General features: G+C 37.7%; 1 protein-coding gene across 1 annotated transcript in view; it reads left to right on the forward strand.

Annotated features, from left to right (window-relative positions):
• Window positions 1–12,200, forward strand: part of LOC115228943 (annexin A7-like) — a 28,471-nt gene extending 16,271 nt beyond the window's left edge. The window contains exons 3-4 of the mRNA XM_029799391.2: window positions 8,267–8,377; window positions 11,663–12,200. Of these exons, the coding sequence (XP_029655251.1) occupies window positions 8,267–8,377; window positions 11,663–11,824 (273 nt within the window). The 3' untranslated portion in view covers window positions 11,825–12,200. The remainder of the gene's footprint in view (window positions 1–8,266; window positions 8,378–11,662) is intronic.
• The last annotated feature ends 1,566 nt before the right edge of the window (window positions 12,201–13,766 follow it).

Below are 13,766 nucleotides of genomic sequence, written 5' to 3' on the forward strand. Positions count from 1 at the left end.
ATATCTACTGTTTCTTTATGTTCTTCTACTATTTTTCCACCTCCCCGCCCTTGTAGAAAAAGATAATCAATTGATCATCTTTAAGGGTGGGGGTGGTTTCTTCCACCGTGGGTGGCACAACTTCGGGGCATGCAGTCAGCACATCATCTCCCTGCTGAGATGACCCGTTCTTCTTTCTTTTTTTTCTTTTCTTCCTGGCTTCGGGAGAGTGGAGCTCTTCCGCTTTGTCCGGAGACTCTTCCCCGCCTCCCGAAGCCTTAGGTTCCTTCGGCGGGCAACTATTGTTGCCCGCCTTCTTCCTTTTTAATCCTTTTAGAGTTGAGGAGGCTGAAGCCTCCTCGACCACATCCACCTCTCCCTTTGACCGGGTAGAGGAGGTGGCATCTGGTGACTGTTCCAGGACCTACCATGGTCCTTGGGGCAGTTCCTTTTAATGTGGCCTGGCTGCAGGCACGAGTGACACTTTGGGGGACGTCCCTCAAGTATCACCGGATACCTGCAGCCAGCCATTTTCAAGAAATCTGGAAAAACCAGTTCTGTTGCGGCCGATGGGTCCACAGGGTCAAAATCGCTTTTGACCCTTCCCAATCGACCGCCGGCAATACCCTTACATTTAAGAGCCTGGGCCAGCCATCCCCCAGTCCCCGTCGGATGGTATCTTCAATCCAATCTGCTTCGGTACCCGGGGGGAGCCCACATACCCAGGCTCGTATTAATTTTCTTCCACAATATGACGGGAGAAACAAAATTTCTTTGCCTTCTAAAGGCTGACTCGCAAACTGTCGAGCCTTTTCCCCGTTGTCAAACAGCAACCATACGGTTGCATGTTTGACACCACGGGATATATATTTTACAGAGGACAAATGTTCTTTCAATTCATTTTTTATGACTTGTTTTGGGAACACGGTGATGGAATTAAGAACTTTAGAATACGCTCTAAGTACGACCGTCTTCTCTTCCATATCTTTTAACCTTTGCTTAGGCGGGTTAATTTCCCACTCTAAGACAGAGTTTTTCTTTTTAAGTTCCTTCTCTGCCATGTCAAAAAACAGTTAAAAATAGTTCAAAAGACAGTCTGCAAAAAAATTAAATCAAATATAAAAATAAAAGAAAATAAAAGAGGAGGGGAGGAAACTGAAATTAAAGTAATGAAAAGAGTGAACCAAAATTTAGAAAGAAAGAAAAATAGGAGAAGGGGAAAGTAAAAGAAAAACCTCACAGATGGCACAGACAGGGAATCCTTTGTATAATACTCCAAAAAGGTAATACAAAAGGTAATCCAAAAGGGTAATCCAAATGGCTTATTCTTATATTTTTCTGGCGAGATACGCCCACTAGAATTCACAAGAAGAATTCTCAAACAAAAATTCTCAATTCACCGTTACGGCCAAAATTTAACACAACTGTAAAACAGTTAAAAAATCATTCTAAATTTCTTCTAGATAGTCCTTAACAGGAACGACACTATTTTCAAACAAAAGTTTGGCAGGATACGCCTACCAAACCAATAATTTTCACAATTAAGTGAATAATATTTTCACTCAGCCTCCGGCAGACTAGAGCCCAGTGAAGCCTTGTTGCTTGTAAAAATAATTTACAACATACAACAGGTCCCCACTAGACCCCCAAAATTCTTACCTTACGGCTGAGTATTCAAAGGTTTTCAATTTAAGACGGCTTTCAAAAACACGTCTTACATCTTCGGTGTCAAGCACAACGCTGAGTTGCACATGCGCAGAAGCAACCTGTAAGCAAGCTACTTACCACACAGCCACTCCTGCGCCTAGTTGTTTACTTTTCCTTCATTCCCATTGATCCAGTTGCCATCAGAGTATGCTATGTCGATTATCATAGGTATTCTTGCTTTTTTATTCACCACAACAATGTCCGGTTTCCGATATCTGCTCAGATGATCACACTGAATCATTACATCCCATAGGATTTTTGCAGTTCTCATTTCCGGTGACTCCTTTGCAGTTTGCTCATGCCACATCTTCGCTCTGTGCCACAGAGCTCCCAATGGATCATTCTTGCCACATAGTCATGGCGTCGTTTGTATTCGCTTGTGCCAATTTCTTGCATTCGCTAACAATGTGCCATACCGTTTCAACCCTCTCACCACACATTCTGCATTTGTTGCAATCGGTAGTGTTGTCTATTCTGCACTTCATATAGTTGGTTCTTAATGGTTGTTTCTGAGCTGCGTGTATGCATGCTTCTCTCTCTATCTTCAGTTCATAGCCATCGGCCCTCTGCGTCTGTATTGGCGTCCACATCACTTGCAAACTAACCGTACGCTTTGTTTCCTTCCATGCTCTTTCTTTTTTTCTTCTTTTGTTCATTTCTAGTATAAATTTTTCTTCATTTACATAATTATCGGTGTTGATTACGCCAGCATTCTTCGAGTGTTTCAATAGTGGTTCCACGGCATTTTTTATATACCACCCTAGGCTGTTTTCCTCTGCTTCGATACAGTCTTGGTAATTGATTAAAGCACTCCCACCCTTTCTTCTGGAGAAGTACAGCCTATTGGTGTCACTTTTAGGGTGGGAAGGTCCGTGTACCGCTAACATTTTCTGGTTTTGATATTAATTTTCTTCATTTCTCTCTTTTGCCATTTTATAATTCCTGCTCCATAACGAAGTGATGCTATCGCCCACGTATTAGCTGCTTGGATTTTATTCCAGCTAGTGTATTTTGAACGCAACAACAACCTCAGACGTCGGAAATGTTCCATCCTCAGTTGAGCTTTCATTTTCTTTTCCATTATCTCATTGAACTCTATTACACCAAGATATTTGTATCCATCTGTTTCAGTTTCTTTAATCAAGTCTCTGATCGGAAATTATCCATGCTAGGGACTGTACTTTTCCGCTTTTTAGATAGATTATTTCGCACTTCTTGAATCTAAATTCCATTCTAATATCAATATTAATTGGGTGGACCGTGTTCACCAAGGAACTCACCTGTGTTTCATCTTTGTCATTCAATTTCAAATCATCCATGAAGAAGAGGTAGTTGACTGATTGAGATTTTTCTTGTAGTTGGTGCCCCAGATTCAATTTCCTTATTATCAAGGTCAGGGATATCATGCAGAAAGCAAAAAGCAATGGAGATAGGCTATCACCTGGAAAATCCCTCTTCTGATACCCAGAGTGCCCAAGGTTTTTTCCGTCAGATGTCGGTTCAGTTTTCCATCCCACCATACACGTTACATTCCTTGCAATTCCAAACAGATGTAAGCACTCAATGATCCACGAATTTGGAATCATATCATAAGCTTTGCGATAATAAGTCCAGGCCATTCCCAGATTAGTTCTCCTTCGTTTACAATCTTGCATTACCGTTTTGTCTATAAGTAGTTGATCTTCGAAACCTCTGCATTTCCTTCGACTGCCTTTTTAGTCTGGTGATAATATATCGTATATAATTTATACAATTCTTCTGCAATTCTTCTTGACAGTAATTTTCACATTAATAAGAGGCAGGAAATTGGTCTGTAATTGTCTGCAGCATTTCTCATTGATGCATCCTTCAGGCACAAAAACGTTCGTCCTTTCGTCAACTAGCCCGGGATTTCTTCTCAATTGATCAATGCATTAAATTTCTCTGTGATCAATTTTTGGCAATTAATGGACTTTTTATCCCAAATCTCTGTCCACCTGCTTTCCAATTGCTTATCGTTTTACTCATATTTCTGATACTCTTTACTATGGAGTGGATAGCCTTCTAGCTGGGGATAAGAAGCTGTTTGCTTCAAGCTGCAGAGCCATTCAGCTGTAATATTACGTTGTTCTTGTTTGATTATATCTTACCCCAGAAAAGTCGACTTTCATCAGTATCACGGATTCATCTTTCACGTTTTTTATCCCCACTTGTCTCTTGGTAAAATATTTTTTCTTCAGTTCTAACCAATTTGTTTTTCTGGTATTGCTTAATCCGTTGTTCAAACCTAGTTAGCTTTGCTTTTTATGCATCTTTGCGCTGTTTCAGTTCTTCAATTACAACATTCAGACCTTTTCTATCTACACCATACTGCTTCCTAAATTTTTCGAATTTCCATTCATTCTAAGTTCACCAGTTCTTTTTCTGACAACTTCTGATATTACACTGTTCATCTGATCTCTGGTCTTTTTAAAATTCTGTTGGATCTACGCCTTCATTGACTCTTAAGGTTCCCTGCATTTTCACTGTTTCAATCATTTTTTCTTTACTCCCCTTGACAGACCAAGCCAGGCTATTCTCCTCTTCCCTTACACAACCTTCACAACACACCAATACCTGTCCTTTTCTCTTTATATACAATCTTGACACATCACTCTTCGGGTGTTGATACTTGTTGATACGTGTTCTCCGGTCCATCTCTTGTAATTCATGCTTCTTCCACAATACAATTCCTGCCTCATATCTCATCAAAGCAACCGCCTACGTGTTGATTGCTCTAATCTTATAGCGGCCATTTAGATTCGATTGGATCACAAGCCGAGTTCTCTTCAAATACTCTTTCCTGTACAGTTCTTTCATCTTCTGTTCATTCATCTTATCTCTTTCAGTGATACCCATGTATTTATATTCTTCCTTTCCGATTTCCTTTATAGTTTCACTACTTTCCAGCTTGATCCATGGCTTTTACTGATTTTTCCCCTTTAGAAATTACCACACTACATTTCTCGATCCCAAATTCCGAGCCAATATCTTTGCTAATCATCTGTACAATAGCCGCCAAACTCACAATTATTTTCAGTCTTAGCAAATAGCTTTATGTCATCCATAAACCACAGGTTGTTTACTTTCACCCTGCCTATCATGTACAACACAAGCATCATTCTTAAAACGCTCGTTTGTGGCAGTATGCAGACAACAAATAAGAGAGGCGATAGACTGTCCCCTTGAAAGATTCCCCTTGTGATATTTACCTCTCCCAACTTGTCTCCCCATGCTGTGAGTTCAGTTCGCCACGTTGCCATTGAGCTTCCTGCTCTAACGTTTACACCCTAATTGTCCCGCTGGTAGCAGGTCGATATCATCTGGATACATGCGGATGCTGTTTGATATGATGCCCATCATCAGTTTCCATATCAGTGGCAAACAAGAAATTGGTCGGAAATTTCCAACCGCATTCCCTTTATTTGGGTCCTTCTGGCATAGTATCGTTCTTCCAATCGTCATACAGGCCGCCACTTGAATCTCACTACTCAGTATTTCGTCCATCTGTTTTGCAAATTCTCCTGAGCAGAATTGTCAAGTTTTTTAGCCAAAAGCCCTGAACCACATCTGGCCCAGGCACGTCCCATCTCTGAATTCTCCTGCACTGATCTCTACTCATATCGGTTATTCTCAAATCCTCCTGCTGATACTCCCCACTCTCATTGAGTATCTTTAACCACTCTGCTTCAGTTTCGGGTTGTTACTCCTGAGACCATATGTTTAATCAGAATCTCTTGCTTTCTTCAGCATCAGGAAAGAGTTCTTCACCTTTTTCTTTCCCATCAAGTTCCTGATAGACTCCTGCTCAATTCTTTGTTCATAACCCTTAGTTTATGTGCTTTTGCTTACAGCCTCTGTTTTAATTCCTCAATCAATCATAATATGCATTCCTTTCTCTTCACCCTACACTTCCTCTCTAGCTCAACATATTTCTCTCGCTGAACATCATTTCTCTTTTTCCGTTCCATAATATTAATATGCTTTCTGGTCTCGTTAATAGATTGCGTTATTCTCCTTTTCCACCATAGTACCTTTGGGTTAGCGTGACATTTACCTTTGGCTTTCAAACCTAACTTCCGGGCTATAAAGATCGAGATTGCATTTATCAGTTTGTTGGTGTCTATAATGTCAGTCCTGATATCATCAGTGATACCATTTATCTTCCTCACCCATTTATTGAGTTTCTTTCTGTTTACTTTTTAAACGCCAGATAAAAGCTCTGTTCACCAGAAGTCCAAATATCAAAGATTTCATTTAAAATGGATAACTGTTCCTCGGTTCCGTTATCGCTTTCCTGTCCAATAATCTCAGCTTCATGCTCGTTTTCTTCACTTAACTCTACAGCCATAATTTCACTATCTGCATTCTCTTCCTCATCCTTCTGTTCACTGCTGGTCTTACTATCCCTAAGGACCTGTTGCTTAATGCTTTCTAGTTCAGCTGGAGATAACCATTCATTCTTTCTGATGGCTCTAGCTGGGTCACGCAGATTTTATTCACTTAATTCAAATAGGCCTCTGTCGCCCCATGCCCTGCGCATTCCTTTCCTATATCCCCTAGCAGATATTTCATTATCATTTCTCGGATTACCCAGAAAGTATCACTCCATTAAAACCACATTCATTTCTTTCGTCCACCTTCTTTTAGCAGTTGCTTGATGACGACTGAACCCACGCTGCTCAATCGTGGGGTCCCTGCCGGGCAAGAGACCGCGAGATGTTCCAGCCTCATTCACGCCGATTTTATTTGATATTTCAGCACTCATGATGAGGGTTAGCAAATTTTAGGTTGCACAACCACCAATATTTTTCCCGAGGCACCATCACTGACAAGATCTTCACCCTATGATATAGGATTCTTGTAATCCTGGTTTACTTTTTGGAGTTTCCGTCTCTTACAATGGGTATTATTATTATTATATTATTATTATTATTATTATTATTATTATCATTATTATTATTATTATTATTTATTATTATTATTATTATTATTATTATTATTATTATTATTATTATTATTATTATTATTATTATTATTATTATTATTATTATCATTATTATTATTATTATTATTATTATTATTATTATTATTTATTATTATTATTTATCATTATCATCATTATTATTATTATTATTATCATCATTATTATTATTATTATCATCATTATTATTATTATTATCATTATTATTATTATCATTCATATACACATATATCATTCATATATACAACAGATTAAAATATTGGAGAAGAAAAGCATCCTAACATCGGGCTACAAAAGTAGAGTTAAATGCGAAAGACCCTCCCATTGGGTTACAGCAAGTAACCTTAGATGCCCAAAACCCTCCTAAGTATCCTACCTGTCCCTAATTACACTGTTTACTGCAGTTGTACTAAACTGGGTTTTATACCTATTTCCTCCATCTATCTCTTCAAATCTTTAGGATTTCCATAGTCTCTGTAATTCAATAGCTGTGACTTTCCATAGTCTCTGTAATTCAATAGCTGTGACCTGGCGGTTGGCTATTTTTTTTAATACTTGTAATATTAACTTTTTCATCATTCGGGACTGTAAAGTCAATTATCTGGTACTTTCTATTCTCTTTATCTACTACTACTACTACTACTACTACTACTACTACTACTACCACTACTACCACTACCACTACTACCACTACTGCTGCTGCTGCTACTACTACTACTACTACTACTACTACTACTACTACTACTACTACTTCTGCTACTACTGCTGCTGCTACTACTACTACTACTACTACTACTACTACTACTACCACTACTACCACTACTGCTGCTGCTACTACTACTACTACTACTACTACTACCTAATTAGGCTTTCTAATTTCTTATTATTTCTTCTTATTAATATTATTATTGTTTTTATTATTATTATTATTATTGTTATTATTATTATTATTATTATTATTATTATTATTATTATATTATTGTTATTATTATTATTATTGTTGTTATTATTATTATTATTATTATTATCTTTGTTATTATTATTATTATAATTAATATTATTATTATTATTGTTATTATTATTGTTATTATTATTATTGTTGTTATTATTATTATTATTGTTATTATTATTGTTGTTGTTGCTATTATTATTATTATTATTATTATTATTATTCAGTAGTTTTATTTTTATAGCGTGCTTTCACTTCACTACCGAGCGCAGCTCTGTGTGCCTTGGGTATGTGCTGTGATTTGTTGTGATGCTCTGATGGTTATTGTATGGAAAGTGTTCTGCTATTATTATTATTGTTATTATTATGGTTATTATTATTATTGTTGTTATAATAATAATAATAATAATAATTATTATTATTATTATTATTATTGTTGTTGTTGTTGTTGTTGTTATTATTATTATTATTATTTATTATTATTATTATTATTATTACTATTATTATCATTATTCATTGTCCTACATCATCATCGTTTTCATAATCTTTCTCATCATCATCATCATCATCATCATCATCATCATAATCCCATGAGAATTATATTATGTTTTTGATTTCTTTCTTTTCAGATACCAAACCAGCAATCACAATATGTTGACGATAAGCTGACTGCAGCAATTCTTGTCACAATTTTCTGCTTTTTTCCGACAGGTATTCCTGCTATTATATTTGCATATCAAGTAAGTAAAATGCAAACATTTCTTGCAAGAAATTCTATTTATTTTCATACATTTTATCCGGTCGTGGCCGTATGGTAAGAAGTTTGCTTCTCAACTACATGGTTCCGGGTTCAGTTCTACCGCACCTGGGACAGGTGTTTTCTGCAATAGCCACGTGATGATCAAAGACTGGTGAGTGTATTAAGCAGATAGAAACAGAAAACCCCGTCACACACACATACAAACACACGCACATATATATATATATATATATATATATATATATATATATATATATATATATATATATATATATATATATATATATATACACACATTTGAATATATGTTTTGTGTGGCTTCCCTTAACTTGAATATTTGTTTCAATGCGCCAGAGAAGAGATGCGTGCAAATCCTTTCATCACATTCACAGTATTTGAGGCCATTCTCTGTGGCTGCTTTCCCCCAACTCTTGAAACTGCGTGGATTCTTCTGACAAACTTTTATCTTTAGTTCTGTCCACATTTGCTCGATGATGTTCAAGTCAGGGCTCAGTGCTGACTAAACTCTTGATACGGTAACTCTTTCATCGGCCAGACTCTGTTGTGTTGTACATGATCTGTTACAAGAAATTCCGTCATGCTGAAAAATCTCACCTTCATCCAAGTCTGGTAACAAATTGTCCTTCAGCAACTATACTTATTTGGTACTATTCAAGTTACCATCAATTTTAACCAACGTTCTTGAAACAACACTTTTCATGTATCCCCAAAACATCAGACTTCTACCCGCAAACTAGTTATTTCAGTTGGGGAAGTGAAGGAAATCAGCAACAAATGGGCAACTGGATATCCGCTGGGAGTCCAAGGCAACTGGATCAAACGATTTGGTGAATATCATGCACGAATAGCTGCGCAAATCAACACCTTGTTAAATGCCGACCAAGGAACACCAGAGTGGTTGACATTAGGTAGGACAGTGCCGTGCTTGAAAAACATGGACAAAGGCAATACAGTAGACAATTACAGGCCGATATTCTGTTTGCCACTTATGTGGAAACTATTGACTGGAATACTCGCAGAGTCAATGTACGGACATCAAGAAAAAAGAGCAGAAGGGTTGCAAGCGTAAGTGCAAAGGTACGAAGGATCAACTTCTGATAGACAAAACTGTACTTAGAGATTTCAAGAGGAGGAAAACTAACTTAGCCATGTCATGGATCGATTATCGTAAGGCGTACGATATGATCCCACTTCCAAACCATCTTTATGTCTCTCATCGAGCAAGCTATCACTGTTACTTTCCTGTAGTTTATAAGATATTTCACCTCTGTTTTCTGCTATCAGATTACTTTTATCAGTAGGAACAGTATTTTCATCGCTGCCTCTGCTGCTGTTTTGCAATACCCGTCTTTTGATAGCTTCGAGCTCTACTTCCTCACATAATCTCTGTACCGTGAGTTGAAACAATTCCCTGGTATACATCGCAACTCCACAAGGAGTTTTTCTCTCCTGTCATTTCGATATACAACACACTTCGGCATGTGTCTCTCAGCATTTGTTATATCAGCGATGCCATGCAATTCGCTTCATTACATGTATCCAAGTCTCTTAGGTATGAGGTTTTCTGCTGGCGGGAAGTTACCAGTTTCCTGGCATTCGACAGCAACAGTGGTAGGACGTGTTGGATGACAATAACGATAACTTGTCTGACATTTGTGGTAGCGTCAGGAATGGGCTGCCTGGAAATTTAACAGTTTATGGTTGTCTGGTGTGCAGTTTTTATGCAGTGTTTGATGTAACCTAGTCATCTGACTTACAATATCTTACACCATACACCCAAAAGTTGTTCAGCTGCTTTTGTCTCGGTTATGTGTATAGGTTGTTTTTTTCTGCGGAGCAATACGTTCAACAGTTGAATATGTCCAACGAGGAGGCAGTGTGTGTTGTGACCTTTTTTCGTGCCCTTGGTGATCTTGTTGGATGGGTTTGTCTCCTCAGAATAATTAGGTAATGGCAAACATTCAAGTCCTGCTATTATTGTAAGGCATGAACTTATTGCATCAAAATATTTTAACAGCAACAATAAAGTATTTTCGAGCTGAGTTCAACATTAGATCATATCCAGATAAACCCATCTATGATATTTCAGGCATTTTGTTTCACTGTATTAAGATTACATAATACAATGGGATATTATCCAATATCATTTTTTAAAGAGATCATATTTTTACTTGAGGAATTTAACTACTATTTCAAACAGGTTAATTTGCTTCCTACTGGTTGTGACAGAAACTGCTGAAGGTTCCCTCGTGGACATCATAAGGATTTCGTTCTAGGGATTGCAGAGGAAAAGCAAAACAAAAGGTCCGAAACAAGATCAAACCAACAGCATGATTACGATGATCCTTATATGAAGGGTCACTTGTAATACTTGTTTGCTCCATGAAGTCTAACAATAATCGTTTCAACTATTTCAACCACATCAATCTTGTTTTACTCATCTTTAATATCTCTGCCAACTTACCATTATATTTTTCTTTACTACCCACAAGGGGCTAAACACAGAGAGGACAAATAAGGACAGAAAAAGGGATTAAGTCGATTACATCGACCCCAGTGCGTCACTGGTACTTAATTTATCGATCCCGAAAGAATGAAAAGCAAAGTCGACTTCGGCGGAATTTGAACTCACAACATAACGACAGACGAAATACGGCTACGCATTTCGCCCGGCGTGCTATCGTTTCAGCCAGCTCGACGTCTTAATCTAGTCTACATATAATAGCTCTAACACCTCAGTAGCCATCAACAAAGAAAAAGCATGACTTTTCGCAGCTTTGATGAAATATCTACTTCTATAAGAGCAGCGGTTATGAAACTGACTAATAATATCAGTTCACTACCACCACAACTACACCCGCCCTGCAAAAATATCGGTGGAATTTGTCGTCAAGGTAACACCCCCACCATGCGTTCCTTTATTAAGAAGAAACAATATTGTTCATCCTTATAATTCTATATAATTGCTGTTGTTAAGGCGATAAGCTGGCAGAATCGATTGCACGTCGAGAAAAATATTTAGCGGTATTTTGAACGTCTTTAAATTCTGAGTTCAAATCTCTCCAGGTCCACTTTGTCTTTCATCCTTTAGGGATAAATACAATATGTACTTGTTGAGTGCTGGGCTCGATGTAATTCACCTACCCACTCACCCCAAATTGCTTAGAAACCAACATATTTGTTGTCGTTGGGTCTTATTAGCGTTCTTTAAATGTAAACTAACTCTTGTCTTTCTGTCTTCTAGGCAAACTCAATGGCCCGAATGGGAAATATAGCAGATGCAAACGAAGCAAACATTAAGGCAAGACATTTCATCAGAATATCAGTAATTTTTGGTTTTATAATTACGCTTGGAACCATCCTACCCCTTATTATAGTATTTTCGGTTGTTAGCGGTATTAATTGAAGTGTGTTCTTTTTTTATATACTCGATTAATTTATTTTTAAATATATTGAGGACTTCAGTCAATAAGGGGTATATTTCACAACAAATGGCGAATTTAAATATTGAACAATGATATATAAGCTTATCGGTGAATTCTATGGCTTCAGCCTGATTGCAAGAATCCATAAAGCAGTAAAACTATGAGAGTATAGAGATATTCCTGAAAGACTTTTACCATTTCTTCTCTCCAATTTTATCATCCTCGAAAGCAATTGATGTTGTTGTATTTTGTTTTTATCTGAATCTTCTTCTTCATTATGACAAGAACTATCATATTTGAGAATAATTTTATAAGCACAATTGTTAAATAAAGCAAACTTTAAAACATTTTTGAAAATGTTGGCTTAAAATCAGTTATTCATTTTCGGGTTTAACATTTATGTGAGCCTTAATTCGGTTCAACACAAATTAGACACTAGATACACAAAAAATTAACTGTTATACACATACCTTGACAAATATCGCTATACATGCTAACGCAATATTCTAGTAAATTGTAGATAGAAACGGCTAAACCTGAAATCTATATTCAAACATTGACCACAAATGTAGAGGAATATTTCTTTAGCTTCCATTCATAAATATTTTGGTTAATATTGGTTTAAATATTTCTTGTTATCATGCGAAATAATGATAAGTGGAGTTTACGACAAACATACGTATGGAATTTTGCAGACAAGAAACTGCAGACAAGAAAGTGAAGCTGTATGGACAGCAGCGAAAGACGGGATATCTACCCTTATAAAACTGAAAAAATATACCTTACCAGTGGACGGCAACGACATTCGAATCTGCACTCGTCAGATAACGTCTACTAATGAATTTTATAACAAAATAATAGTTATTTAATATTTGTAAATATATATCAACAAAACAATTTAGATATTCCACGACATCGACAGCAGCGGTAGTAATGACTACAATATTGACTGACCATGGGATTGCACCTAGAAAGATACCCTCCCAGGCACAAGTCCGGGCGAGGTTGTTTATGGAAGACCAGTAGTCGCCCATGCATACCGGCCTCTCCTCTCCACGCCACTTGTGTTATCCAAGGGAAAGGCAACGACAGATACAGCTTAGCACCTGTGACGTCGCAACTCATTTCGACAGCTGAGTGAACTGGAGCAACGTGAAATAAAGTGTCTTGCTCAAGAACACAACACGCAGCCCGGTCCGGGATTCGAACTCACAACTTTCCGATCGAAAACTCGACGCTCTAACCACTGAGCCATGTGCCTTCATTGACCATAATAATTACTTCTACTAACACTTCTGCTGTTGTTGTTGCTGCTGCTACTACTACTACTTGCCAAAGACTCAAGTGGAAATGCACTAACGAGAAATGTTGGCAGGCATGGACTTCATCAGCCGAGACTGACCAAACAGCGCCGTCCAAGTGCAATTCTTAAAGGAGATCCTCGGAAAGTAAATCATCCAGCTGACCTATGTAGTAGTGAAGAACTTATCCTCATTCCCACTTATCTGAGAGCTAGTGTGAATATATCTGATGTGCCACCAGAAGTGGTCATCTGGTGAGTGGTGGTATGCAGAGATTTGGAGTTAAGTGATATTCTCCCGGAGAATCGCTAGGAGAATTGATTAGGAAAAGTACAGCAAGTTTCATTAGATGAAACTAGAATATCTGGAAAAGAACTTGAGCTGACGCAGATCACTAACAAGGCGGACATTCACGTCATTCTGGACCAAACATCACGTACGGGGTGATGCCAACCGCCAGGTGGCATTCTGCCCGCAATAGATTTTGAAATTAAGGAGGCAACGCCGTTTCAAGCATCACAAACACCAAGGCAGGATTACAATGCCAGCATTAATAATAATGACCCCCTTCGGTCAGATACTGACCATGGGTTTGCACCTAGAGAGTTACCCTCTGAGGCAC

The sequence above is a fragment of the Octopus sinensis genome, linkage group LG2 (genome assembly GCF_006345805.1).
Source record: "Octopus sinensis linkage group LG2, ASM634580v1, whole genome shotgun sequence".
Classification (NCBI taxonomy): domain Eukaryota; kingdom Metazoa; phylum Mollusca; class Cephalopoda; order Octopoda; family Octopodidae; genus Octopus; species Octopus sinensis.